This window comes from Oncorhynchus gorbuscha, linkage group LG05 (genome assembly GCF_021184085.1).
Source record: "Oncorhynchus gorbuscha isolate QuinsamMale2020 ecotype Even-year linkage group LG05, OgorEven_v1.0, whole genome shotgun sequence".
NCBI lineage: Eukaryota > Metazoa > Chordata > Actinopteri > Salmoniformes > Salmonidae > Oncorhynchus > Oncorhynchus gorbuscha.
Genome location: NC_060177.1, coordinates 56,221,926 through 56,247,325, shown reverse-complemented (window position 1 = coordinate 56,247,325; position 25,400 = coordinate 56,221,926). Strand labels below are relative to the sequence as shown.

The window sequence follows — 25,400 nt, the reverse complement described above, 5'->3', positions numbered from 1 at the left end:
TATATCAAGGTATCTTTACTTTTACTCAAGTATGACAATTGAGTACTTTTCCCACCACTGCTTACATCTCTGACAGACATACTTACCCCACCAGACATGCCACCAGTGGTCTCTTCAAGTTCACAGCCTCAAATCCAGAATGAATTCACGGCTACACACATATAGAGCCATAATCTCATGGAACTGCCTTCCATGTCAAATTACTCAAGCAAACAGCAAAATATTGTAATGAAACAGCAGGGAGCATGTCTCGAACCCTCGGCCTTCATGCCGCGCTATCGACTGTTCCGCAAAAGCACGCTCGTGCGGTAGGGTGGATTTCCACGCGTATTTTTTGTATTTTTACATTTGTACATTTCTAATTGGACCTTTATTTAACTAGGCAAGTCGGTTAAGAACTTAAGAACAAATTCTTATTTTCAATGGCGGCCTAGGAACAGTGGGGTTAACTTCCTGTTCATAAACCCAGGGTCGTTACAATATGTTTTTAAAAAACAACACCTCGCAACACAACGTTTCTCCACCATCTGACGTACTTGTAATTTAACGTTATATGTTCATGTTTTTAAATGTATGGAAATTCTAAAGTATTTTTTGTCTGTGATGTATTTTTCGTGTCGGACCCCAGGAAGACTAGCTGTCGGCATTGGCACCGGCTATTGGGGATCCCAATAACATCTACAAATCTAATCCAAATAAAGAAAATGTAAACATCTTATTTCTGAAACATATAATGGCAGTAATGGATTTGACTTTAGGCTCAAGGTAGTCTATCCACATACCACGTACAGTACTGCGGGGAACACAGATAAGACATCGTCACACCAGCACTTTGCTGAAATGGGCGAGCATGCAGAGAGGGTGGTGCATTTGGAATTCAACTTCAGACAGGTTCTTATCGAAGCGACAGGGAGAGAGTGACATTGGACGGGACGTTGCTGATATTGCATTAACGACATTAAATGTTAATAAAAAAGATTCATTTTTTCTTAGCACAGTGTAGATGGCAATAGTGTTTTTAGCAATTTGGGAACTCGTTTATGTGTGGTGGCACATATTAATAATGACATTCTTTGCGCAAATTAGTCACCAAAATGGATGTATTGTTGGATAGATTCATTGGATGTCACTGTCAGGAGTGCTGTATAAGTATGGTTAGCAATACGAGGCAATGAACATTATTGAACTGCTTGCCTCTCTGTCCTCTTATAAGTAATCCAGAGAAGTGCCTGGATATTCTAGTAACGTTTCAAACTAATAAAAAAGCTTTGTTCAAACAAACTTGAATTAATGTAGGTCTCCAGCAGAACTAAGTTTTAGAAGACACCTTGGCAACAACAGCCCTGAGACACGGCGCCGAAAAAGTCCAGAGGCTTCACTCTTCATGTTTTTATCTGGACTGCGAGTCTATTAAAAACCTTGGCAAGCTGCGATGGATACTGGCGGCGGAAAAGTGACATCCCTCGTCGCAGGTAGCTTCGACAGCAGCAGCAGTGGATGCACTGGTGAAAACGCGAAAGCGCCTAAACATTTGTGGAGGCAGCAGAACCAAGCAGTGCTCTCTCCGCTCCACCACGCGCTCGAGGTACGGAAGAACAACCGGGTGAGACAAAGAGGATTTTCGGACACCGAGAAATACCTCAGCCCTAAGACCATGGACCGGACTTATGCAGTGGACACCGGGCACCGACCCTGTTTGAAGAAATCGCGGATGTCATGGCCATCCTCGTTCCAAGGACTTCGACGGTAAGGACACATATTTTCCTCTCAATCCAAACGAGAATTTGAAGGGCGTGTGTGAATGACGGGAAGCGAAAAAGTAAGTAGGCTTCCAAAGGTGGAAAAGAGTATTCGCATACTCCTCTATATAAAATATATGTCGGAACTTTGGACATGCTTTAGTTTCGATCCCGTAAATATTTTTAGGTAGCAGTGAAAGATATCCTATAGTGGTAGTCTAACCATTATTAATCTGACCGGCGAGAGATGACAAAGACGGATTTGTAAATGATGTATTTGTGGGTAAGGAATAAAAAAGAATGCAAGCAGATGGTTTGTTCATTCCTTTATAGACTATACGTTTAGTCTCAATACCCGTGTCTGTTGTTGATGATATTTGATGTCTTGATTGATGACTGTAGTTTGAAAAAAAGACAGCCTTGTGCTGAGACTGAGAGTAAAGTAAGGCGACACATTAATAACCTTCGGGAAACGTGGATCAAAGTATGCACAGGGGGTACACAAAGTCAAATACCCCATAGGAAAATATACTGTCACAATTTTGATAGTCGGTGAATAACAGCGATTGTACCCTACTTATGCTGGCTCGTGTTTAAATACAATAACTGTGAGTGCTTTCTATAGAATATGGTAAATCATATTTAGGCTATGTATATAATAATATTCCTTATCGCACCTTCTCACTGTCAGACAGCATGTCATACTTTACACAGCCAAAGTATTAAAATAAAGCAATACACAGCAGAGGACAACCCAATTGCTTCTGTGGCTGGACATGCATGTCTCACATTAGCTTCAATTTGTGAGCACATGAGCAAGCATAAGTCGCACTCAGACTCCCTCGTTTACTAAACACACCCCCTACTAGTAAAAAGCTATTTATATCAGCTGTAATAAGACAAATGGAAGCATCTTATCATATACTGTAAGGGAACAGACTCAGTGCAGAGCAGTTCCCCAGTCCCAATACAAATGTACCATAGTCACACTATCATGCCCAGGGCTGGCTCTAGCCTTTTGGAGGCCCTAAGCGAGATTTGGTTGGGAGGCCCCACACTTTGCAGCAATACATTTGAGAAGCTTCCTCTTGACCATGCAGAGAAAATATTTTGTTTTTAAGTTCACTTCCTGCAATTCTACACATTCTGCCTATGGGTGGGAGAAAATGTTTTAATTTTATAAAACATTAAATGCAGTTCTACGCATTTTGCTATGGGGCTGAGATATTTTTTGTTGTTGCAGTTTTACAGCTAATTCCCTGCAATTCTATCCATTTTGCCATGGTGTGGAGGGACACTTTTTGCATTTTTAAAGCTAATTTCCTGCAATTTTACACATTTTTTAATGCCTTATGCCCTGTTAATTTACTACATGGCCAAAATTATGTGGATACCGTCGAACATCTCATTCCAAAATCACGGGCATTAATATGGAGTTGGTACAAACTTTACTGCTATAACAGCCTCCAGTCTTCTGGGAAGGCTTTCCACTAGATGTTGGAACATTGCTGCGGGGACATGCTTTCATTCAGCCGCAAGAGCATTAGTGATGTCGGGCATTGATGTTGGGAGATTAATCCTTGTTCGCAGTCAGAGTTCCAATTCACCCCAAAGGCGTTCGATGGGGTTGAGGTCAGGGCTCTGTGCAGGCCAGTCAAGTTACTCCACAACAATCTCACCAAACCATTTCTGTATGGGCCTCGCTTTTTGCACAGGGGCATTGTCATGCTGAAACAGGAAAGGGCCTTCCTCAAACTGTTGCCACAAAGTTGGAAGCACAGAATTGCCTAGAATGTCATTGTATGCTGTAGCATTAAGATTTCCCTTCACTGGAATTAAGGGGCCTAGCCAGAATCATAAAAAAAACAGTCCCAAACCATTATTCCTCCTCCACCAAACTTTATAGTTGGCACTATGCATTGGGGCAGGTAGCGTTCTCCTGGCCTCTTCCAAACCCAGATTCGTCCATCAGACTGCTAGATGGTGAAGCGTGATTCATCACTCCAGAGAACGCATTTCCACTGCTCCAGAGTCCAATGGCGGCTAGCTTAAAAGCACTCCAGCTGACAGTTGGCATTGTGCATGGTGATCTTAGGCTTGTGTGCAGTTGCTCAGCCATAGAAACCCATTTCATGAAGCTCCCGACAAACAGTTATTGTGCTGATGTTGCTTCCAGAGGCGGTTTGGAACTCGGTAGGGAGTGTTGCATCTGAGGACAGACAATTTTTACTCGCTACGCGCTTCAGCACTTGGCAATCCCGTTCTGGGAGCTTATGTGGCCTACCACTTTGTAGCTGAGCTGTTGTTGCTCCTAGACGTTTTCACTTCGCAATAACAGCACTTACAGTTGACCGTGGCAGCCTCAGCAAGGCAGAAATTTAACGAACTGACTTGTTGGAAAGGCGGCATCCTATGACGCTGCCACGTTGAAAGTCATTGAGATCTTCAGTACGGGCCATTCTATTGTCAAAAAGATTGCATGGCTGTGTGCTTGATTTAAACAACTGTCAGCAACGGGTGTGGCTGAAATAGCTAAATCCACTCATTTTGAAGGGGTGTCCACATACCTTTGCATATATAGTGTATGGTATCTGAGTGAGAATGACTAACAAAATCAATGGGGGCCTACTGGAGGTCAGGGCCCCTGGGCACGTGCCATGAATGCCCGGTCGGTATTCGGCCATGATTACCACAAGTTTAGATAGCTGGCAAAACTAACTACCAATCTAAAAATTGTTAGCTGACATGGCTAATTGAGTGACTGTCAGTGACTGACGTAACATGAGAAAAACTGCTGATGGACAACTAAATTTCAAAATTGCACCCGGTGTATTCTACTATTCTTACTCTCAACAGTAGACCTCGACCGATTTATCGGTTGACTGGTATTATATCGGATGATATTAGCCTTTTGGGTGTGTTTGTATCATCGTTTAATCCACCGGAAAGGACTGATTAGAAGATTATATCGATACAGATGATATTAGCTACTATTCTTTTTATGGGTGTGTTTGTATCATCGTTTAATCCACCGGAAAGGACTGATTAGAAGATGCAGAGAAAAAGCTCAGAATAAAAGCCATTGTTCGTAGATACAGTCGAAGTCTGAAGTTTACATTCACCTTAGCCAAATACAGTTGAAGTCGGAAGTTTACATACACTTAGGTTGGAGTCATTAAAACTAATTTTTCAACCACGCCAAAACTTTCTTGTTAACAAACTATAGTTTTGGCAAGTCGGTTAGGATATCTACTTTGTGCATGACACAAGTAATTTTTCCAACAATTGTTTACAGACAGATTAATTCACTTATAATTCACTGTATCACAATTCCAGTGGGTCAGAAGTTTACATACACTTAGTTGATTGTGCCTTTAAACAGCTTGGAAAATTCCAGAAATGATGGCATGGCTTTAGAAGCTTCTGATAGGCTAATTGGACAACAGCAACAACCTTGTGAAGATGCTGGAGGAGACAGGTACAAAGGTATCTATATCCACAGTAAAACAAGACCTATATCGACATAACCTGAAAGGCCGCTCAGCAAGGAAGAAACCACTGCTCCAAAACAGCCATAAAAAAGCCAGACCACAGTTTGAAACTGCACATGGGGACAAAGGTCGTGCTTTTTGGAGAAATGTCCTCTGGTCTGATGAAACAAAAATATAACTGTTTGGTCATAATGACCATTGTTATGTTTGGAGGAAAAAGGGGGATGCTTGCAAGCCGAAGAACACCATACCAACCGGGAATCACGGGGGTGGCAGCATCATGTTGTGGGGGTGGCAGCATCATGTTGTGGGGGTGCTTTGCTGCAGGAGGGACTGGTGCACTTCACAAAATAGATGGCTTCATGAGGATGGAAAATTATGTGGATATATTGAAGTAACATCTCAAGACATCAGTCAGGAAGTTAAAGCTTGGTCGCAAATGGGTCTTCCAAATGGACAATGACCCCAAGCATACTTTCAAAGTTGTGGCAAAATGGCTTAAGGACAACAAAGTCAAGGTATTGGAGTGGCCATCACAAAGCCCTGACCTCAATCCTATAGAAAATGTTTGGGCAGAACTGAAAAAACGTGTGCGAGCAAGGAGGCCTACAACCTGACTCAGCTACACAAGCTCTGTCCGTATTGTGGGATGCTTGTGGAAGGCTACCTGAAACCTTTGACCCAAGTTAAACAATTTAAAGGCAATGCTACCAAATACTAATTCACTGTATGTAAACGTCAGACCCACTGGGAATGTGATGAAAGAAGTAAAAGCTGAAATAAATCATTCTCTCTACTATTATTCTGACATTTCACATTCTTAAAATAAAGTGGTGATCATAACTGACCTAAGACAGGGAATTTTTACTACGATTAAATGTCAGGAATTGTGAAAAGCTGAGTTTAAATGTATTTGGCTAAGATGTATGTAAACTTCCGACTTCAACTGTACATTTAAACTTTTCACAATTCCTGACATTTAATCCTAGTAAAAATTGTCTGTCTTAGGTCAGTTAGGATCACTATGACCTCAATGTTTTTTTCCCTGGATGGTTTGTCCTCGGGGTTTCGCCTGCCAAATCAGTTCTGTTATACTCACAGACATTATTTTAACAGTTTTAGAAACTTTAGAGTGTTTTTATATGCATATCCTAGCTTCTGGGCTTCTGGGCATATCCTAGCTTCTTAATCCTTACCGTAACCATTTTACATTTCAACTTCAAGGATCACTGATAGCAAGGACCGTTCACTGAGGCAACGCTTGGGGTGTGTGGCAACGTTGTGCCAAAAGCACATGTTGTGATGTTTTTCCTTTCAAGTCACCACTACCACAATTCAGTGGCTACAGCGGTTGCAGGTATCCTAGTGGTTAGAGCATTGGGCCAGTAACCACAGTGTTACTGGATCTAATCCCTTTGTTGACAAGGTAAAAACCTGTAGTTTTGCCCCTAAGCAAGGCAGTTAACCCACTGTTCTCTGGGCACCAAAGATCTGGGTGTTGATTAAGGCAGCTCCCTGCACCTCTCTGATTCAGAGGTGTTTGGTTCAATGCAGAAGACACATTTCAGTTGTACAATCCCCTACAATTAATGAAAACATAGCTACATACCAATACAAGGAAAATGTTTTTTTTTTCTAGCTGGCTAGCATGAGACATCTTAGTCTTCAGAGCCTAGGCATATTTTTTTTGCTGGAATCAGTGCCGTTTGTCCTGCCTTTCACTAGAGCAACACAGTTTTTCCATAAATCTAGTCTTTCTGGTGTTCCTACTAGAGGTTGGCCGATTATGATTTTTCAAAAACGATACCAATTATTGGAGGACCAAAAAAGCCGATACCGATTAATCGGACGATTACAACAATACTGAATGAACACTTATTTTAACTTAATATAATACATCAATAAAATCAATTTAGCCTCAAATTAATAATGAAACATGTTCAATTTGGTTTAAATAATGCAAAAACAAAGTGTTGGAGAAGAAAGTAAAAGTGCAATATTTGCTATGTGAGAAAGCTAACGTTTAAGTTCCTTGCTCAGAACATGAGAACATATGAAAGCTGGTGGTTCCTTTTAACATGAGTCTTCAATATTCCCAGGTAAGAAGTTTTAGGTTGTAGTTATTATAGGAATTATAGGACTATTTCTCTATACCATTTGTATTTCATTAACCTTTGACTATTGGATGTTCTTATAGGCACTTTAGTAGTGCCAGTGTAACAGTATAGCTTCCGTCCCTCTCCTCGCTCCTCCCTGGGCTCGAACCAGGAACACAACGACAACAGCCACCCTCGAAGCAGCGTTACCCATGCAGAGCAAGGGTAACAGCCACTCCAAGGCTCATAGCTAGCGAGTGACGTTTGAAATGCTATTAGCGCACGCTAACTAGCCAGCCATTTAACTTCGGTTACACCAGCCTCATCTCGGGAGTTGATATGCTTGAAATCATAAACAGCGCAAAGCTTGACGCACAACGAAGAGCTGCTGGCAAAACGCACAAAAGTGCTGTTTGAATGAATGTTTACGCGCCTGCTTCTGCCTACCACCACTCAGTCAGATACTTAGATACTTGTATGCTTGTATGCTCAGTCAGATTATACGCAACACATGACACGCTAGATAATATCTAGTAATACCATCAACCATGTGTAGTTAACTAGTGATTATGATTGATTGATTGTTTTTTATAAGATAAGTTTAATGCTAGCTAGCAACTTACCTTGGCTTACTGCATTTGCATAACAGGCAGTCTCCTTTTGGAGTGCAACGAGAGAGAGGCAGGTCATTATTGCATTGGACTAGTTAACTGTAAGGTTGTAAGATTGGTTCCCCGAGCTGACAAGGTGAAAATCTTTCCTTCTGCCCCTGAACGAGGCAGTTAACCCACCGTTCCTAAGCCATAATTGAAAATAAGAACGTGTTCTTAACTGACTTGCCTAGTTAAATAAAGATTAAATAAAGGTGTAAAAAAAAAAATATCGGCAAAATCGGTGTCCAAAAACACAGATTTCCCATTGTTATGAAAATGTGAAATCGGCCCTAATTAATCGGCCATTCCGATAAATCGGTCGACCTCTAGTTCCTACATTTAATATAGTGGTTTCATTAATGTCCTTTCCTCAAATAAAAAAAATCAGCTTTTTGGGTATCTTTGTAGGGCTGTTTGAAGAACAATTCATACAGATGTGTTTATTTAATTCCAGCTATAATAATAAAAATCAGATTCCCAAAACTCCCATATCGGTCAGACTCAATTGTAAATCCTTCATGTCTGAAGGAGACAACACCTGCGAGGGTAAAAAAAAAACATGCCCTGTTAAGAACTCTTTTTATTTTTTAAATATTTTTTATATATATTGACTTTCAATGTAAATTGAGTAGAGGCCCGTAGTGGCCGGGAGCCCTAAGCAACTGCTTATGCCTGGAACCGGCCCTGATCAAGGCGTCCCAAAACAAACTGTGCTGGCTCTGATTATTTTCTTTTCACATGGTCCTTTCCAGCACAATGCTACCGCTCAGAATGGCATGTTTCTGCAGTGTGAGAAGGTTAACAGGCCTACCCTACATTATTTTCACTAGTCCCTGATACCTGCATGCGCTTCATACATTCACAACAGTCTTAAGCCATTCTTTAAACCAGGAGCTGACTGTAGATGTTTTTAGGCAGTAGTGAAGAGCAAACGGCTGCTCCACATTCAGCCAGAGTCCTGGGGATTCTTCTGCTCTAATTATCCATTTTAGCTGCAAAGTAAAGTATAGAAAGACATTTCGTATTAAAGGTCACCTCAGTTTCCTGTCTGAAGTGCTGTAGCTAATGTAGTATCAGTCTCTGGACTAATATTCTCTTCAGTTATGAGTGACACCTCACCTCAGGGCCATGGGGAATATTGACCTAGCTGTGCTGGGAAGGGACTGTAAACATGCCTCCAGATCCGATATTCAGAGTCTAGACAGAAAGCAAAGCATGAGATCTGTTTATGAGATTGTAAAAAATGTTTAGAAATCGTATTTGGGAGAGAGGAAGACTTGCACTGTGTACAAAACATTAGGAACACCTGCTCTTTACATGACAGACTGACCAGGTGAATCAAGGTGAAAGCTATGATCCCTTATTGATGTCACCTGTTAAGTAGATGAAGGGGTGGAGACAGGTTAAGAAAAATATTTTTAAGCCTTGAGACAATTGTCATGGATTGTGTATGTGTGCCATTCAGATGGTGAATTGGCAAGAGAAAATAATTAAGTGCCTTTGAACAGGGTATGGTAGTAGGTGCCAGGCCACCGGTTTGAGTGTGTCAAGAACTGCAACGCTGCTGGGGTTTTCACGCTCAACAGTTTCCCTTGTGTATCAAGAGTGGTCCACCACCCAAAGGACATCCAGCCAACTGTGGGAAGCATTGGATTCATCATGGGCCAGCATCTCTGTGGAACGCTTTTGACACCTTGCAGAGTCGAAACCCCAACGAATTGAGACTGTTCTGATTGCAAAAGGGGGTGTAACTCAATATGTTCCTAATGTTTTGTACATTTAGTGCACGTGATCTTTATAGGAGTTATAGTCATATTTTGAATATTTCAGAGGGAGAGGGAGAAAAGGTGGTAAAAAGATGTGTAGTGTTGCTCATCACATTGCATTGTTTTAGTTGAGAGAAGTCCAGGGCCTTGTTCCTAGGAAGATGATTAGCCAGGGGACAGTGTGTATAATGGTCTCCCCTGGTCGATACCAGTTCACCCGGGACATTATGGCAGATAATGTATGGGACATGACCTGTCCAGCTCACTTCTCTCTCTCTCTCTCTCAATATTAAAGGTCATTAGAGAAAGTCATTTGGAGACTTTCAAGCGATACTAAGGCCCCATTTATTCAACCTAAACCACTATGCAGAAATGTGTGGGGTGAGCAAAACCACCTCCAAAGCTGTGAATAGCATGTTTGAACTGATGCCACACACTTACTGTTTACATAGCTGGGGTAAGTCGTGTGGGGATGGGGGTGGGGAGATTTATATCGGTCCGCTAATACAGGACTGAAAATGTTTGAACTTGATGTATTTGTGTTTGTCCGATAGTTATCTGTACAAAAACGTTAATCTGGGAAGACTTGTATATAAAATATGTGCTTGATATATGTTTTCCAGTTTCTTGAAATACTTTGCAAATGCAACTTATTTCTACGTGAAAACTGAAATGGTCTATTCATTCCTTTTCCATTTTAGTAGACACTCTTATCCAGAGCAACTTACTGTAGTGAGTGGGATACATTTTCCTACTGGTCCCGTGGGAATATAAACGCACAACCATAGCATTGCAAGCACCGTGCTCTACCAACTGAGCCACATCATCACAAACCACTTGAAGTCTCAATGTACTCAATTACTGTATTGGGATTTGTTTTTCTTCATGGTGCTAGAAAGTCTACTGGTACAAATCTAAATGACCAGCCTATGTACAATACAGTAATGTACATTTACATTAAGTAGTTTGTAAGGATGGTAAATTAATACTGCACAAAAAAGTGGTTGTTGTTTGATGAAGAAAAATAATAATAATTCGAATTTGATGTGAATATTTTGTGTTTTTTTCCCATAACTTTGCACCTTTTGATGTAAATGTTTGAGGACAGGGTTTTGTTCTTTCTGGAGGCCATTAGAATGACAATCGCAGAGAAAGAGGAAAGACAACAACTCTTACAATTTCAGCTATTGAATCCTGCAAGAGACTGTTCTTAATTATACAACTACATTTGTTGCCCAAACAAAATGCTGAAAAATGTGTTTTGCTGGCGCTACAAATGTCTATATCGGTCCGCTAATACTAGTAAAGGCACTACTTTTTCTAAATTCAGATTTTTCAGGGGGTGCTGCAGGACCCTCAACACCCCTACATCCCACGGCTATGACTGTGTATATGATAACAATGAATCAAAATGCTTAATTCTCCCATCACAATTACAATTGGTTACAATTTATTTGAGCCCTTCATAAGGCTACATCGTGAGGCTATCATAAGTATGTTATAACGCATGTCATAGGAAGTGACACCGGTTGATGTCAGCTTTTTTCTTACTTTGAGACCTTCTATTTTTTGGGGTATCTGTACATTAGTTTACTATTTATATTTTTGGCAACTTTTACCTTTACTTCACTACATTCCGAAAGAAAATAACACCCAAAGTACTCGTTACATTTTGTCAGGACAATTGTCCAATTCACACACTTATCAAGAGAACATCCCTGGTCATCCCTACTGCATTTGATCTGGCAGACTCACTAATGCTTCGTTTGAAATGATGTCTGAGTGTTGGAGTGTGCCCCTGGCTATCCGTCAATAAACATCAAATAAAATTGTGCTGTCTGGTTTAGTATAAGGAATTTGAAGTGATTTATACTTTAACTCAAGTATGACAATTTAGTACTTTTTCCACCATGATGTGGCTGGGGGTTATAGCCTTTCTTTCACATGACACATCAATTTAGACAAGTGTGTCTGTGTAAGCGTCATCTAATATTTCTAAAATATTTTTATCTGGACACTTTCTATTTACTTGGATATTTTCCTTATTGTACTCTACTACCACTTTTAGTATTCATCTTTACTAAGCTACTCACTGTTTAGCACATGACCTCACATGTGAATCCTTAAAGAGATGGGTGGGGCTGGCTTAAGACGGTGTGAACAATGCTGAATGGGTGTAGACAAAACGAGAGCTCTCCAGTAGGTACCAAAACATTCAAAAGCCATTTTCTTTAAAGTGGGTTTACAAGTTTATCAACTTTCAAACCAGAATTACTTTCCCATTGTTCCTCAAATGTAGTGTGTGATATACCATTTTGTAGCTCTGACACCGGTTGAAACATTTCAAATTTTGCTACATAAGACTGAATCCAGGTGGTGAGTCACATATATGAGAGAAGCTTTGTCACACACAGCTCTAGAAATCCATGAAAAGGACCATATTCTCAAGTACTAACACTCTTGTTTTGAAAGATTCAAGTTTCAAGTTTTATTAGTTGTATGTACGAGATACACATGGTATACACTGTCCAACGAAATCCTTTCTTGCAGATTCCTTCTCGACAATGCAACAACAATAGGAAATAATTATAATTTCTAATAACAATTACAAATTATTCCTCTTCTCTGAGGGGCTCTTTGGGTTAGCCTGGTGTCTCAACCTGGTCTCAGAGCATTTTGTATTATTCTGCACGTAAATACGAGACACTCCATTTAGTGTGGTATGTTACATTTCGTATGGTATTTATTCATTTGTTGATGTCCATCCCCATTTCATATAATATGTTACGAATTACACTTCATGTTATATGTTACCAATTTGCAAAACGTATGATATGTCACGAATTCTAGCTCGGTGGCTAATGTTAGCTAGCTGGCTAACATTAGCTTGTCTAGGGGTCCGGGTTAAGTTTACGTGTTAGGTGAAAGGGTTAGGGGAAGGGTTAGCTAAAAGGGTTAGGGTTAGGTAACTTGCTAAGTAGTTGCAAAGTAGCTAAAAGGTAGTAAGTAGTTGAAAAATGTCTAATTAGCAAAAATTGTCAAATTGTCCATAATGAGGTTTGAACTCGTTTGTGTTAAACGCCTACCCATCCTCCCCGACCAATCATCCAACTTTTGTTTTTGCTTTACGTAACCATCTGTCTTAACATATCATAGTAATTTAAGTCTCTTGGATTTACTTTTAGAGTACTATGTTACATCTATTCAATGAGACCAGGCTGGGTGGCTGCCTGTCTCAATGTGTTACTCAGTGACTGGCTCGGTGGGATGACATACAACCTCGAGGTAAAACACCACCACAATGTGTCACCACGCCACCAAGCCTGGAAACTAATCAGCACATCTGGGTGATGGGAAGGAAGAATACGTCAAATTCTGTCACAATTGTATTTCTACCATTCCACTCTTGGAGCCAACCGGTCACCAAGATGCCACATTCGTTTGTATCCGATGGGATGCAGAAAAGGCCGAAATACTTTGTCTTCTTTCTATACAAAACCTTTGATTTTTAATTCAATATAAAACGTGACTTGTCTGCTTTCACACAGTGGTCTCCATTAAGGCCCCTAATGGCACAGCCTGTGGTATAGCCCTCATCGCCAGCTTTAAGGCATGGGGTTTAACTGTATCATTCAATCTATGGAGTGTTGGTGAACAGGCTGATCATCACCACTGGGCATGAGGCTATATACAGTATATCCACACAGTCACAGTCACAGCATTAATGCTCACATTATTACATGGGCACAGCACTGTGGGATTACTCCACATGAGAAGAAATAGATACAGGGAAGACCTAAGTAACATGTATTGTTGCAATATATCTAAATCAAATCACATGCCTGTGTCTTACAATGTCTGCATATTTGATGAGTGCATAGGGCAATGGACTTGGAAGGCATATCAATAAATGGATGAATGCATTGTTTTGTCTTAGTTCAGGATCACTGCAAATCTCTTTGCATAACCTCAGAGCTTCCTCCTATTGCAATTGCTTTATTCTGCAATCATAAGGGTTTTGACATCTCATGTCTTTGAGCCAATTATGATAACTGGATGGCTGACTGGCCTAATATAATGCAATTTTCCATTTGGAAGAGTAACTGCTGGCAATTTGTGTCATCTTGATAAATTGCATGAAAGGTATTCAAAGTAAATGGCAATTCACCATCAGATTTAAATAACTTTTAGGGCTTTTAAAGTGATATACCTCTCCTTGTACTGTTGACACTGATGTCTTTAAAAACGGTGATAATGGTCAGGACTGATGAGAGAGAAGATGCCTGGTTGTGTTGACGGGACAATTATTGAGAAGGAAAAAAATGACGGTTATTTTATTTTCATGACGGTCTTCATCCATAACCATTGGTTATACGGTAATTGTCGCCAGCCCTACTACTCAATTCTATAGTAACTTCTCACTGAAGACTGATACATGACACTACAGAGTAAGACGAACTCAATAAATGCTCTAGTGCTCCTGATATGTAAAGGAAGTGTATTTCACCACTGTAAGTCATTTGACTATTGAAGTGGATGGAATAGAACCACAAATCCGTCAGGAGGTGAGAAATCCATATATACTTGACGGCCAGTCCTAATCCATTGCCAGGTCGATACAATGCTAAAGCCAGTATCAATTTCTATTGGTGACATCCGCATTTCCTTTCCTTGATGGATCAGTACAAAAATATAAACACAACATGTAAAGTGTTAGTCCCATGTTTCATGAATGAAATAAAATATTCTAGAAATGTTCCAAATGCACAAAAAGCTTTTTTTCTCTCAAATGTCTGCACTGTATGGCGTTAGTATTCAGGAACTGGCTCTGGAAAGCTGGCCCCCCTCTTGTCAGACCGGTGTAATTAAAACAGCTAATCGTTTCCCCTGCTATTATTGAGGTCAATGTCATCACATACTGTATTTGAGTGATTATTCACTGGGTTGTGCTACCAATTCGATGTCTTTTGAGAGGTGTAACTTGGTCATTTTAACATACTGTCATAAGGAGCACATGTTCAACTTCATAGCAAACATCTCAACGTGCAAAAACATTGCTATAGTAAGTCCCTATTAACTGACAAACGAAGTAACAGGTTTGATTGTAACATGGTCTTACCTCAGCAATAAATCCCCTTGTGACAAGGGGATTGGAAGCTTGTTGTGTGCAACAAGGAGTGGCAATAAAATACAAGCTTGTCTAGCCTGTCCATGAGTAACAGGGTTGATATGTTACGCTCGACCTGCTCTGTTTCCCACCACAAAACACCAGCAAATGGCCAAGAAGAGTAGAACCAGCTCACCTGATTTTTACACCATGATTTGATTAGTAGATGTTCAATGTCTCTTTAGAAATAAATACTATTAAAGGAATAGTTTCACCGTATTAAATCGAGAGTTCAGTATACGCAACAGGGTCGACTTTAACATGAGGGACAGACGTAAATGAATCACTAATCACATGAAATAAATGCTAAACTTTGGACATTACTTTGTCAAAGCAGCAAGTGGGTTCAATTCTGTCTAGAAGTCAGAGGGTGCACTGAAGGTCATGTCAAAAGGCTGAATCGTCACTTTAGCAAGTCTTTATTCATATGAAAAATTGGATTTATTGAATTCTCCATGTGATCTATATTAAATTAAATGCATTTAACAGGCTTTTAAAATGCAATATTTGTGCACGATTTCTACTTAAAATATCAGAGGGATGCAAAAAGTATTACTTTCGTGGGGAACGACCCCACCATACACTTCAGCGTTTCCCAACTCCAGTCCTTGACATTTTTGTTGCAGACCCAGACAAACTCACCTGATTCAACTCATTGAGGGCTTTATGATCAGTTGACAAGTTGAATCAGGTGTGCTTGTCTGGGGCTACAACAAAAATGTGTGCTGATGGAGGTACTTGAGGAGCTTTCTCAATATAGCTCATTGGAGCTACGTATACTTGAGGAACTTATTCTCATTCAAAACGCTGTGGTTTTCGCTAGGGTGCTTTGGGCCCTTTCCTCTATGGTAGATACAGTGAGCTCCAAAAGTATGGGGACAGTGACACATTTGTTTTAGCACTGTACTCCAGCATTTTTTTTAGATTTGAAATGATACAATGACTGAGGTTAAAGAACAGACTGTCAGCGTTAATTTGAGGGTATTTTCATCCATAGCAGGTGAACCGTTTAGAAATTACAACACTTTTTGCAACGCAATCCCCCGATTTTAGGGGAGCAAAAGTAGTAGGACAAAGTCACTTGTGTATTATAGTAGTCAAAGTTTAGTGTTTGGTCCCATATTCCTATCATGCAATGATTACTTGTGATGCTATAAACTTGTTGGATGCATTTGCTGTTTGTTTAGGTTGTGTTTCAGATTTTGTGCCCAATAAAAATGAATGCTTAATAATGTTATTGTAAAGAAAATAATGTTTTTTTCTCCATAAATGCGGAAGCTGTTTTTCAATTTCTTCAACAAACGATCAGGTCGATATAATTATAAAACATACATTAGTAAAGGAAAGGAAACACAGACAAAAATACTCCTTTAGTAATACAATTTGTAGGCAGAAGTTGGTACAGAGTACAGTATAACAGTATATAATAGTTTCTCCCCAAGTTCTGCAAAATGTCTAAGACATCCTGTAACTCATAAAGCCCAATCCCCCTTATGTACCCTTCCCTGGCAACAACATTTAAATAAATCTAACCTCCCCCTGACAGCAGGAACCATCTTGTTAGCAAGTAAAAACTCAGAAGTGGGTTTGACCGAAACGTGACCTTTCATCACAAGTATAGGGTCATAACAAGGTGAACGAGTGTACACATCTTCTGACAGGTGGCTGGTTTCATCAGGTCTGTGGCAGCCTTCTGTTCTCAGAAACCCAGATAACCACGGTGGGATCCAGACAGGAGGAGTCTGAATGTAGACGCCTTCTGATAGTGTCTGAAGGGCACAACACTCAACAGGTTTTAACACACACACAGAGGTCTCCTGAAGAGGAGACCTTACAGTTTATCATAACATCATTTATTAATCCTTTAAAAGGCATAAGGCCTTGGTTTAACCCTCTTTAAAGCTACCATGATTACAGATAGTCCTGATTGAATCTTGAATAACGAGCGAAAGTTAGACACACATATCATACTCCCAAGAGATGCTAACCTCTCACCATTACAATGGGGGGTTGGGGGTTTATTTATCCATCTGAAAATACCCTCAAATGAAAACTGACATTCTGCACTTTAACCTCATTTGTATCATTTAAAATCCAAAGTGCTGGAGTACAGAGCCAAAGCAACAAAATAAGTGTCACTGTCACAATACTTTTGGAGCTCACAGTATATCACATTGCCAGTGTAAAAGCTAATCAGAGTTGTGGTGGTAAAATGACTATCTTGCTGTAGCTGTTGGAGTTAGGGGTATCGTGGTGATTGTATGGTTTCATTGCAAAGTAAGGCCTAATGGGATGTACATTAAAACACTGCGATGGTGGTTTTGCAGTTCAAAGGGATGTTGCCCGGCTTATTATTTCAGTCGAATTGAAGATAATGAAGACAGATAACAAGGTTGAGGGTGTAAGAGTGAGATGGTCATCAAGGATGGTTAACTACACAAAGGAAAGGGTTACATGCAAAAAGGTGACTTGTAACAAACACTTGCTAACTGAAATGCTAAGATCTGCCACACTGATTAGTGACAGGTGTGGGTATTTAAAGGTGGTGAAGGAGCTGGAGTCTCGCCTCTGCTGGAAGGGGATTGGACAGGGGATGGTGGTTGGTTATAGGGTGAGGTGACTGTCGGTCAGGGTTGGGACAATTTGACCATACCCAGGCTACCACTCACTCTCTGCTCTGCCTGTCAGTTAGCGATACGTTTCACTCCACTCTGTCTAAAAGACCCAACCTTCAAATGAGTAATTTGTACAGTGCTCAAACATGTGATTGTATGTTTTCATTGCAAAGTAGGCCTAATGGGATGTGCCACAAGCACTACCAATAAATACAATATCCCTCTAATGCGTCTAGAGATATGAATCACTGAAACTAGGTTGCTATGGACAGCTTCATAGCAGGCTAGGTACCAGAGAACATCTTCTCATCCAAGCCTCTCATCACCACCAAGCAATTGTCTTTAATTTCCCTCCATCCCCCCCTTCTTTCATCCCTCCCTCCCTTTTCACGCTGTTCTTTAACAGCCTAATGAGTTGCTTGAAAGACGTTTTGAACGATAGCCACCATTTGAAGAGCTGACAGCCAAAGCCCTGGTGGCAGCTGTGCTGGTAATTTTGTGTGTGTGTGTGTGGGGGGGGGCTCTCTAGCTGGGCCTCCCATTACTGGTCCTGGGTCTGTTCTTTCAGCTATAGAATAGGGAAACCTTGGAGACAGAGACCATAAATAATACATGGTTCCGGCTGTTAAATGGGCATCTGCATGAAGGCATTGGGGAACGTAATTAAACAGAAAGTTTAACTGGATCCTGTTGTGTTTAGTGACAGGCAGCGTAGAGCTATAAAGTCATTAGCCACTTCCTGCTGTAGACTACCATAAAAAACCTGACAGCATGCAGCGCCATTCTCTGGGGAGCCAGCCGGAGAAGGAGAGCCAGGGGTGAAGATGAGTGTGGCTATAGGGGTATCTGTCAATCATAATATGTTTTGAAACACTCACATGAAGGATTCTATAGTATCTCTGGCTTTGTTTTCTTCCCTGTCTGACTAATAGTTGTTATGGCCTCTCTTCTCCACTTTACTTTCCTGCTGGAAAATAAACTAAGTCTTATTTCCTCCTTGTTTTTTTCTCAAGCCTCAGGCTGCTTGTATTGGGTCCTGAGTGATGTGCCTCTCAGGCCCTCAGATGCCTCCTGCCTCCTCTGTCAGCTGTGATCTAATGACCTGTCACACACTGCCAACAGCACGCGGTGCTTATGACAGGATGTTTTTTCAGGGCAACTCCACCACTTGAACTGCACTTCCAACTCTCCACATCTCTGCCCATGTGGCGTATAGAGGCTTCCCAGAGGAAGAAAACTGCACTTGGATGGCATGGAGTTGCTGTATTATACAGCATTCCAATTGCAAACAGCATGGTTTAATGGTAATATATGTATCATTTGTTTTTCCTGTATCTGCCTGGCCCGCAGACATGTTTATCTCTACATTGGTCCTAGAGACATATAAAGCCTGAGCTTGAATATAGCTCAAGCTGTATTATATACAGTCGAAGTCATACACCTTAGCCAAATACATATAAACGCAGTTTTTCACAATTCCTGACATTTAATCCTAGTAAAAATGACCCTGTCTTAGGTCGTTTAGGATCACCACTTTATTTTAAGAATGTGAAATGTCAGAATAATAGAGAGAATGATTTATTTCAGCATTTATTTCTTTCATCACATTCCCAGTGGGTCAGATGTTTACATACACAATTAGTATTTGGTACCATAACAATGGTCATTATGGCCAAACAGTTCTATTTTTGTTTCATCAGACCAGAGGATATTTCTCCAAAAAGTACGATCTTTGTCCCCATGTGCAGTTGCAAACCATAGTCTGGCTTTTTTATTGGAGCAGTTGCTTCTTCCTTGCTGAGCAGCCTTTCAGGTTATGTCGATATAGGACTCATTTCTTCTGTGGATATATATACTTTCGTACCCGTTTCCTCCAGCATCTTCACAAGGTCCTTTGCTTTTGTTCTGGGATTGATTTGCACTTTTCGCACCAAAGTACATTCATCTCAAGGAGACAGAATGCGTCTCCTTCCTGAGCGGTATGACGGCTGCATGGTCCCATGGTGTTTATACTTGTGTACTATTTTATGTACAGATGAACGTGGTATCTTCAGGCATTTGGAAACTTTTACCAAGGATGAACCAGACTTGTGGATGTCTACAATTTGTTTTCTGAGGTCTTGGCTGATTTCTTTTGATTTTCCCATGATGTCAACCAAAGAGGCACTGAGTTTGAAGGTGGGCCTTGAAATACATCCACAGGTACACCTCCAATTGACTCAAATTATGTCAATTATCAGAAGCTTCTAAAGCCATGCCATCATTTTCTGGAATTTTCCAAGCTGTTTAAAGGCACAGTCAACCTAGTGTATGTAAACTTCTGACCCACTGGAATTGTGATACAGTGAATTGTAAGTGAAATAATGTGTCTGTAAACAATTGTTGGAAAAATTACTTGTGGCATGCACAAAGTAGATGTCCTAACCGACTTGCCAAAACTATAGTTTGTTAACAATAAATTTGTGGAGTGGTTGAAAAACGAGTTTTAATGACTTTAACCTAAGTGTATGTAAACCTCCGACTTCAACTGTAGGGTGTGGTGTGGTTATGGTGTTGGAGAGAGCACAGCCAAGGCAGACAGTATGAGACACTCTTCTCATGTTTGACTTCCACACAAAACACTTGTTGTGAACTTGTATTATAAGTTAGTACATCAGTTTGTTAGACGTTATAGATAATGCTATAGTTCAAGAAGTATCGCCTCTTAGATCAGGCGCCGTATCCACAAAGCGACTCAGAGTAGAACATTTGTTGTAAGTGCTGAGAATAGACATTTTACTCCTCTTATCGGTAAAAATAAAAGCTATGCATGTAGCCTCTTTTAGACAGAATACTTTTTGTTGTTGTCATATACACATGATAGATGCAGTGAAATGTGTTGTTCTACAGGGTCAGCCATAGTAGTACAGCACCCCTGAGGCAAATTAGGGTTAAGGGTTAAGGACACACTGACCATGTTTACATGCGCACCAATGTCCTGTTATTATTCGGGATACTGAAGATTTCTGTTTGGAGTTGACTCATATAAACATCATGTGCCGTTTACAATAACCCAAAAACGATTGGACCCCGGTCATGAGAAACCCTGATAAGATGCCTGGGATATTCTGATTTTAGACGGGATACTGTGGCATGTAAACATATTATCCAGTTTACTGTTGTTGTTTGCGGCCTGCGCAGGCTCAGTTACATATCATGGGCGTTGTGTGATGAGGTTTTCATCTGATTGTCAAACAATCACTTCAAAAAGTAGGTTACCTGCACAGTTTGATCCACCATAATTCCATAATAATTTATTTAGCTGATACTCCATACTCGACCGTATAGCCTATTGGCTACTTTCACACCTAATTTAGACAGGTTTCTGCTTATAAATGCCACCATTTGGCCATTTGTTTGTCAACTATACAGTGCATTCGGAAAGTATTCAGAACCTTCAGCTTTTTGCTACGTTACAGCCTTACTCTAAAATTGATTCAATATTTTTTTCTCATAATGAATCTACACACAATACCCCAGAATGACACAGTGAAAACAGGTTTTTAGAAACGTTTGCAAATGTATTAAAAATGAAAAACAAATCATTTATTTTACATAAGCATTCAGACCCTTTGCTATGAGACTCGAAATTGAGCTCAGGTGCGTAATGTTTCCATTGATCATCCTTGAGATGTTTCTACAACTTGATTGGAGTCCACCTGTGGTACATTCAATTTATTAGACATGATTTGGAAAGGCACACACCTGTCTATATAAGGTCCCACAGTTGGAAGTGCATGTCAGAGCAAAAACCAAGCCATGAGGTGGAAGGAAATGTCCGTAGAACACCGAGACAGGATTGTGTCGGCACAGATCTGGGGAAGGGTACCAAAAAATGTCTGCAGCATTGAAGGTTCCCAAGAACACAGTGGCCTCCCCAATCAGGGGAGAAGGGCCTTGGTCAGGGAGGTGACCAAGAACCCGATGGTCACTGTGACAATGCTCCAGAGTTCCTCTGTGGAGATAGGAGAACCTTCCAGAAGGACAACCATCTCTGCAGCACTCCACCAATCAGGCCTTTATGGTAGAGTGGCAAGACGGAAGCCAGTACTCAGTAAAAAGATTCTCAGGTCTGATGAAACCAAGTTGAATGCCAATGCCTGAATGCCAAGCATCACATCTGGAGGAAACAAGTCACCGCTCGTCACCTGGCCAATACCATCCCTACGGTGAAGCATGATGGCAGCAGCATCATGCTGTGGGGATGATTTCAGCGGCAGGGACTGGGAAGGATCGAGGGAAAGATGAACGGAGCAAAGAACAATTAGATCCTTGATGAAAACCTGCTCCAGAGAGCTCAGGACCTCAGATTGGGGCGAAGGTTCACCTTCCAACAGGAAAACAACTCTAAGCACACAGCTAAGACAGCGCAGGAGTGGCTTCGGGACAAGTCTCTGAATGTCCAGCCAGAGCCCAGACTCAATCGAACATCTCTGGAGAGACCTGAAAATAGCTCCCCAGCCAACCTGACAGAGCATGAGAGGATCTGCAGAAAATAATGGGAGAAACTCCCCACATACTGGTGTGCAAAGCTTGTAGCATCATACCCAAGAAGATTTGAGGCTGTAATATCTTCCAAAGGTGCTTCAACAAAGTACTGAGTTAAAGGTCTGAATACTTACGGTATGTAAATGTGATATTTTTTAAATACATTTGCTAAACATTCTAAAGACCTGTTTTTGCTTTGTCATTATGGGGTATTGTGTGTAGATTGACAAAGAGGAGAAAAAACAATTTAATCAATTTTACAATAAGGCTGTAACGTAACAAAATGTGGAAAAAGTTAAGGGGTGTGAATACTTTCCGAATGCATTGTAGTTAGACACATGCGGCTTCTCTTCTTTCATAGCTTGTTGCCCCAGAAGTCTATAAAGTAGTGCTCACCAGAATAATGTCTTACATCGATAGAAGAAATGCATTAGTAATCTAGTTAACACCAGTAAAGTTGCCTGTTTAGATTAGGGACTAGAGAGAGAAAAACAATACATCCAAAATAGTGGAATAGTGGTAATGTCAAATTTCCAAATGTCATCTGTTTGACCAGTTTTAAGGAAATCAAAAACTGAGAAAACGATGAAATACGTTTCTGATAACCGTGTCAAAGATAACACATTACATGTGTATTCTCAAGGGATGCTGAAAGAAATACATATTTCTCCACTCCTGTTCCTGAGACAAAATGAACATTTGTTGTATAAGAGTTCATATTATATTACACTACATGTGAGAGGTTATAAGCCAACAGTCAGTGTCCATATTTCAATAACTATTCCATTTAGCCCATATGAACTTAAATTAGGAATATTCTGTTTATTCATGGGTACTTGTGAGCAGGATGTCTACTATCTGGAATAATGTGTGCGTGAAAATGTGGTCACTGACAGATTTTTCACCTTGATGGCTCGTGTATTCAAATCCAGCAACCTTACGGTTTCTTGCCCAATGCTCTAACCGCTAGACTAACTGACTTCCACCTAGGTGACAGATATTTAGGCGACCTCATGACCAGTTAAGAGTGTAACTTTACAACATTTGATGTACAGTCTTATTCACCATGTTTTTCTTTTCACAGCTGGCGATGCTTCAGCGTGATTGGTAATTACTTTGCCACTTGGTCAATGAGCGACATCACTATCTTTGCAGGTACCTCCAACTGTCATGATTACCAGCTGATATAAACGTTTGTGAGTTGATTATACTCCTGTCTTAGAGTTTGTCTACAGTGTCATCATCCTAAAACCTACTCTGAGCTGGAAGTCCTTTCGTCTTTAAACAGGTTTTAACAGGATCCCTAAGAGCTTTTCTGAGACGTTTTGTGGACACAGGCCCAGATCTACATTAGCTACTATGCTTACTAAAGAAAAGCAATTGTTTCTCTCGTAGCAAGTACCCTTGTGTTGCAGGGTAGTCAGCCACTATAGTAACTTTATAGCAGCTCAGTTACATAGGTGGTTCTACTATACTGAACAAAAATATAAACACGACATGTAAAGTGTTCATTCCATGTTTCATGAGCTGAAATAAAAGATCCCAGAAATGTTCCATACGCACAGAAAGCTTATTTCTCTAAAATGTTGTGGCAGCGGGGCGGCAGCGGCAGCATAGCCTAGTGGTTAGAGCGTTGGACTAGTAACCGGAAGGTTGCGAGTTCAAACCCCCGAGCTGACGCGGTACAAATCTGTCGTTCTGCCCCTGAACAGGCAGTTAACTCACTGTTCCCAGGCCGTCATTGAAAATAAGAATGTGTTCTTAACTGACTTGCCTGGTTAAATAAAGGTGAAATTAAAACAATTAATTGTGCACATTTGTTTACATCCCTGTTAGTGAGCATTTCTCCTTTGCCAAGATAATCCATCCAACTGAAAGGTTTGGCATATCAAGAAGCTGACCATTACACAGGTGCAACCTTGGGCTGGGGACAATAAGAGGCCACTCTAAAATGTGCAGTTTTGTCACACAAGACAATGCCACAGATGTCTCAAGTTTTAAGGGAGTGTGCATTTGGATTTCTGATTGCAGGAATGTCCACCAGAGCTGTTGCCAGAGAATTTAATGTAAATGTTTCTACCATAAGCCGCCTCCAATGTAACTCTAGAGAATTTGGCAGTACGTCCAACTGACCTCACAACCACAGTCCACGTGTAATCACACCAGCCCAGGACATTCAACTTCTTCACCTGCAGGATCATCATCTGAGGAGGAGGAGGAGGGGGGGGGTACTAAGGAGTATTTCTGTCTGTAATAAAGCTGTTTTTGTGGGGAAAACTAATTATGATTGTCTGGGCCAGGTTCCCCAGTGGGTGCGCCCTTTTGCCCAGTCATGTGAAATCCATAAATTAGGGCATAAATATTATTATTTATTGAAATTGACTGATTCCCTTCCATAATCTGTAACTCAGTAAAATCTTAGAAATTGTTGCATGTTGCTTTTATATATTTTTCTAGTATAGATTGTTCTTTACATCATCATTTTGATCTTGCATAGCACATAGTGCAATTAATGAATGGTTGTATCATCACAAGTCTGGCTGTACGTTAATACTGATTGATATTGATACTGTTTGTGTGTGTATAATACATCAACTCTGTGGGCATGAATCATAAGTTAATTTAGTGTCATTAGGACTATGATTGCCTAATAAATCCAGCCCATTAGCTCATTAGGAGACAATGGGTTTCATATGAGAGGCTGGGGAGAGACAGGTCTTGATGGCTCACGTTTCGGACGCATTAAGAAAACACTCCAGATAGTGTGGCGCTCATCTAAGTGACATCAACAGTTAGGGACCCCGCTGTACATTAGTCCTATCTGGTGTGTTCAGTTAGGTTTACCTCAGGGACATGGTGGAAATTGAGATGGCTGGCCAGAAAGTCCACCATGACAGCCTCAGTAGTTTTATTGGTCTCTTTAGTGCCCAAATGCAATGCTATTTCTCTGTAAACAAATTAACAACAGACTTTTAGCATGTTTATTTTACGAGGCAAGTCAGTTAAGAACAAATTCTTATTTACAATGACAGTGGGTTAACTGCCTTGTTCAGGGGCAGAACGACAGATTTGTACTTTAACAGCTCGGAGATTTGATCAATTAACCATTCAGTTACTGGCCCAATGCTGTAACCACTAGGCTACCTGCCGCCTCTTATAGAGAAGGGCACGCAACATGTACTGCACTGACACAAATGAATGATGATTGGTTGAAAGAAATTGATAAGAAGATTGTGGGACCTGTACTGTTAAATTTCATTACAGCCTTTAATATTATTGACCATTAACTATTGTTGAGAAAAAGTATGTGCTATGGCTTTTCAACCTCTGCCATACCCTGGATACA

General features: G+C 40.6%; 1 protein-coding gene across 1 annotated transcript; it reads left to right on the top strand.

Annotated features, from left to right (window-relative positions):
* The first annotated feature begins 752 nt into the window (after positions 1-752).
* Positions 753-23,543, top strand: LOC124036099 (cAMP-specific 3',5'-cyclic phosphodiesterase 4D-like). Its single transcript, XM_046350244.1, has 3 exons — positions 753-1,746; positions 23,139-23,209; positions 23,343-23,543. The coding sequence occupies exons 1-3, from the start codon at positions 1,433-1,435 to the stop codon at positions 23,447-23,449; spliced, it is 492 nt and encodes a 163-aa protein (XP_046206200.1). The 5' UTR covers positions 753-1,432; the 3' UTR covers positions 23,450-23,543.
* Positions 23,544-25,400: the final 1,857 nt, after the last annotated feature.

Coding starts and splice junctions, on each gene's coding strand:
- LOC124036099 (XM_046350244.1), top strand. CDS start 1,433: ATGGATACTGGCGGCGGAAAAGTGACATCCCTCGTCGCAGGTAGCTTC. Junction 1,747..23,138: donor TCGTTCCAAGGACTTCGACG/GTAAGGACACAT, acceptor TTCTTTTCACAG/CTGGCGATGCTTCAGCGTGA. Junction 23,210..23,342: donor CGACATCACTATCTTTGCAG/GTACCTCCAACT, acceptor GTCTTTAAACAG/GTTTTAACAGGATCCCTAAG.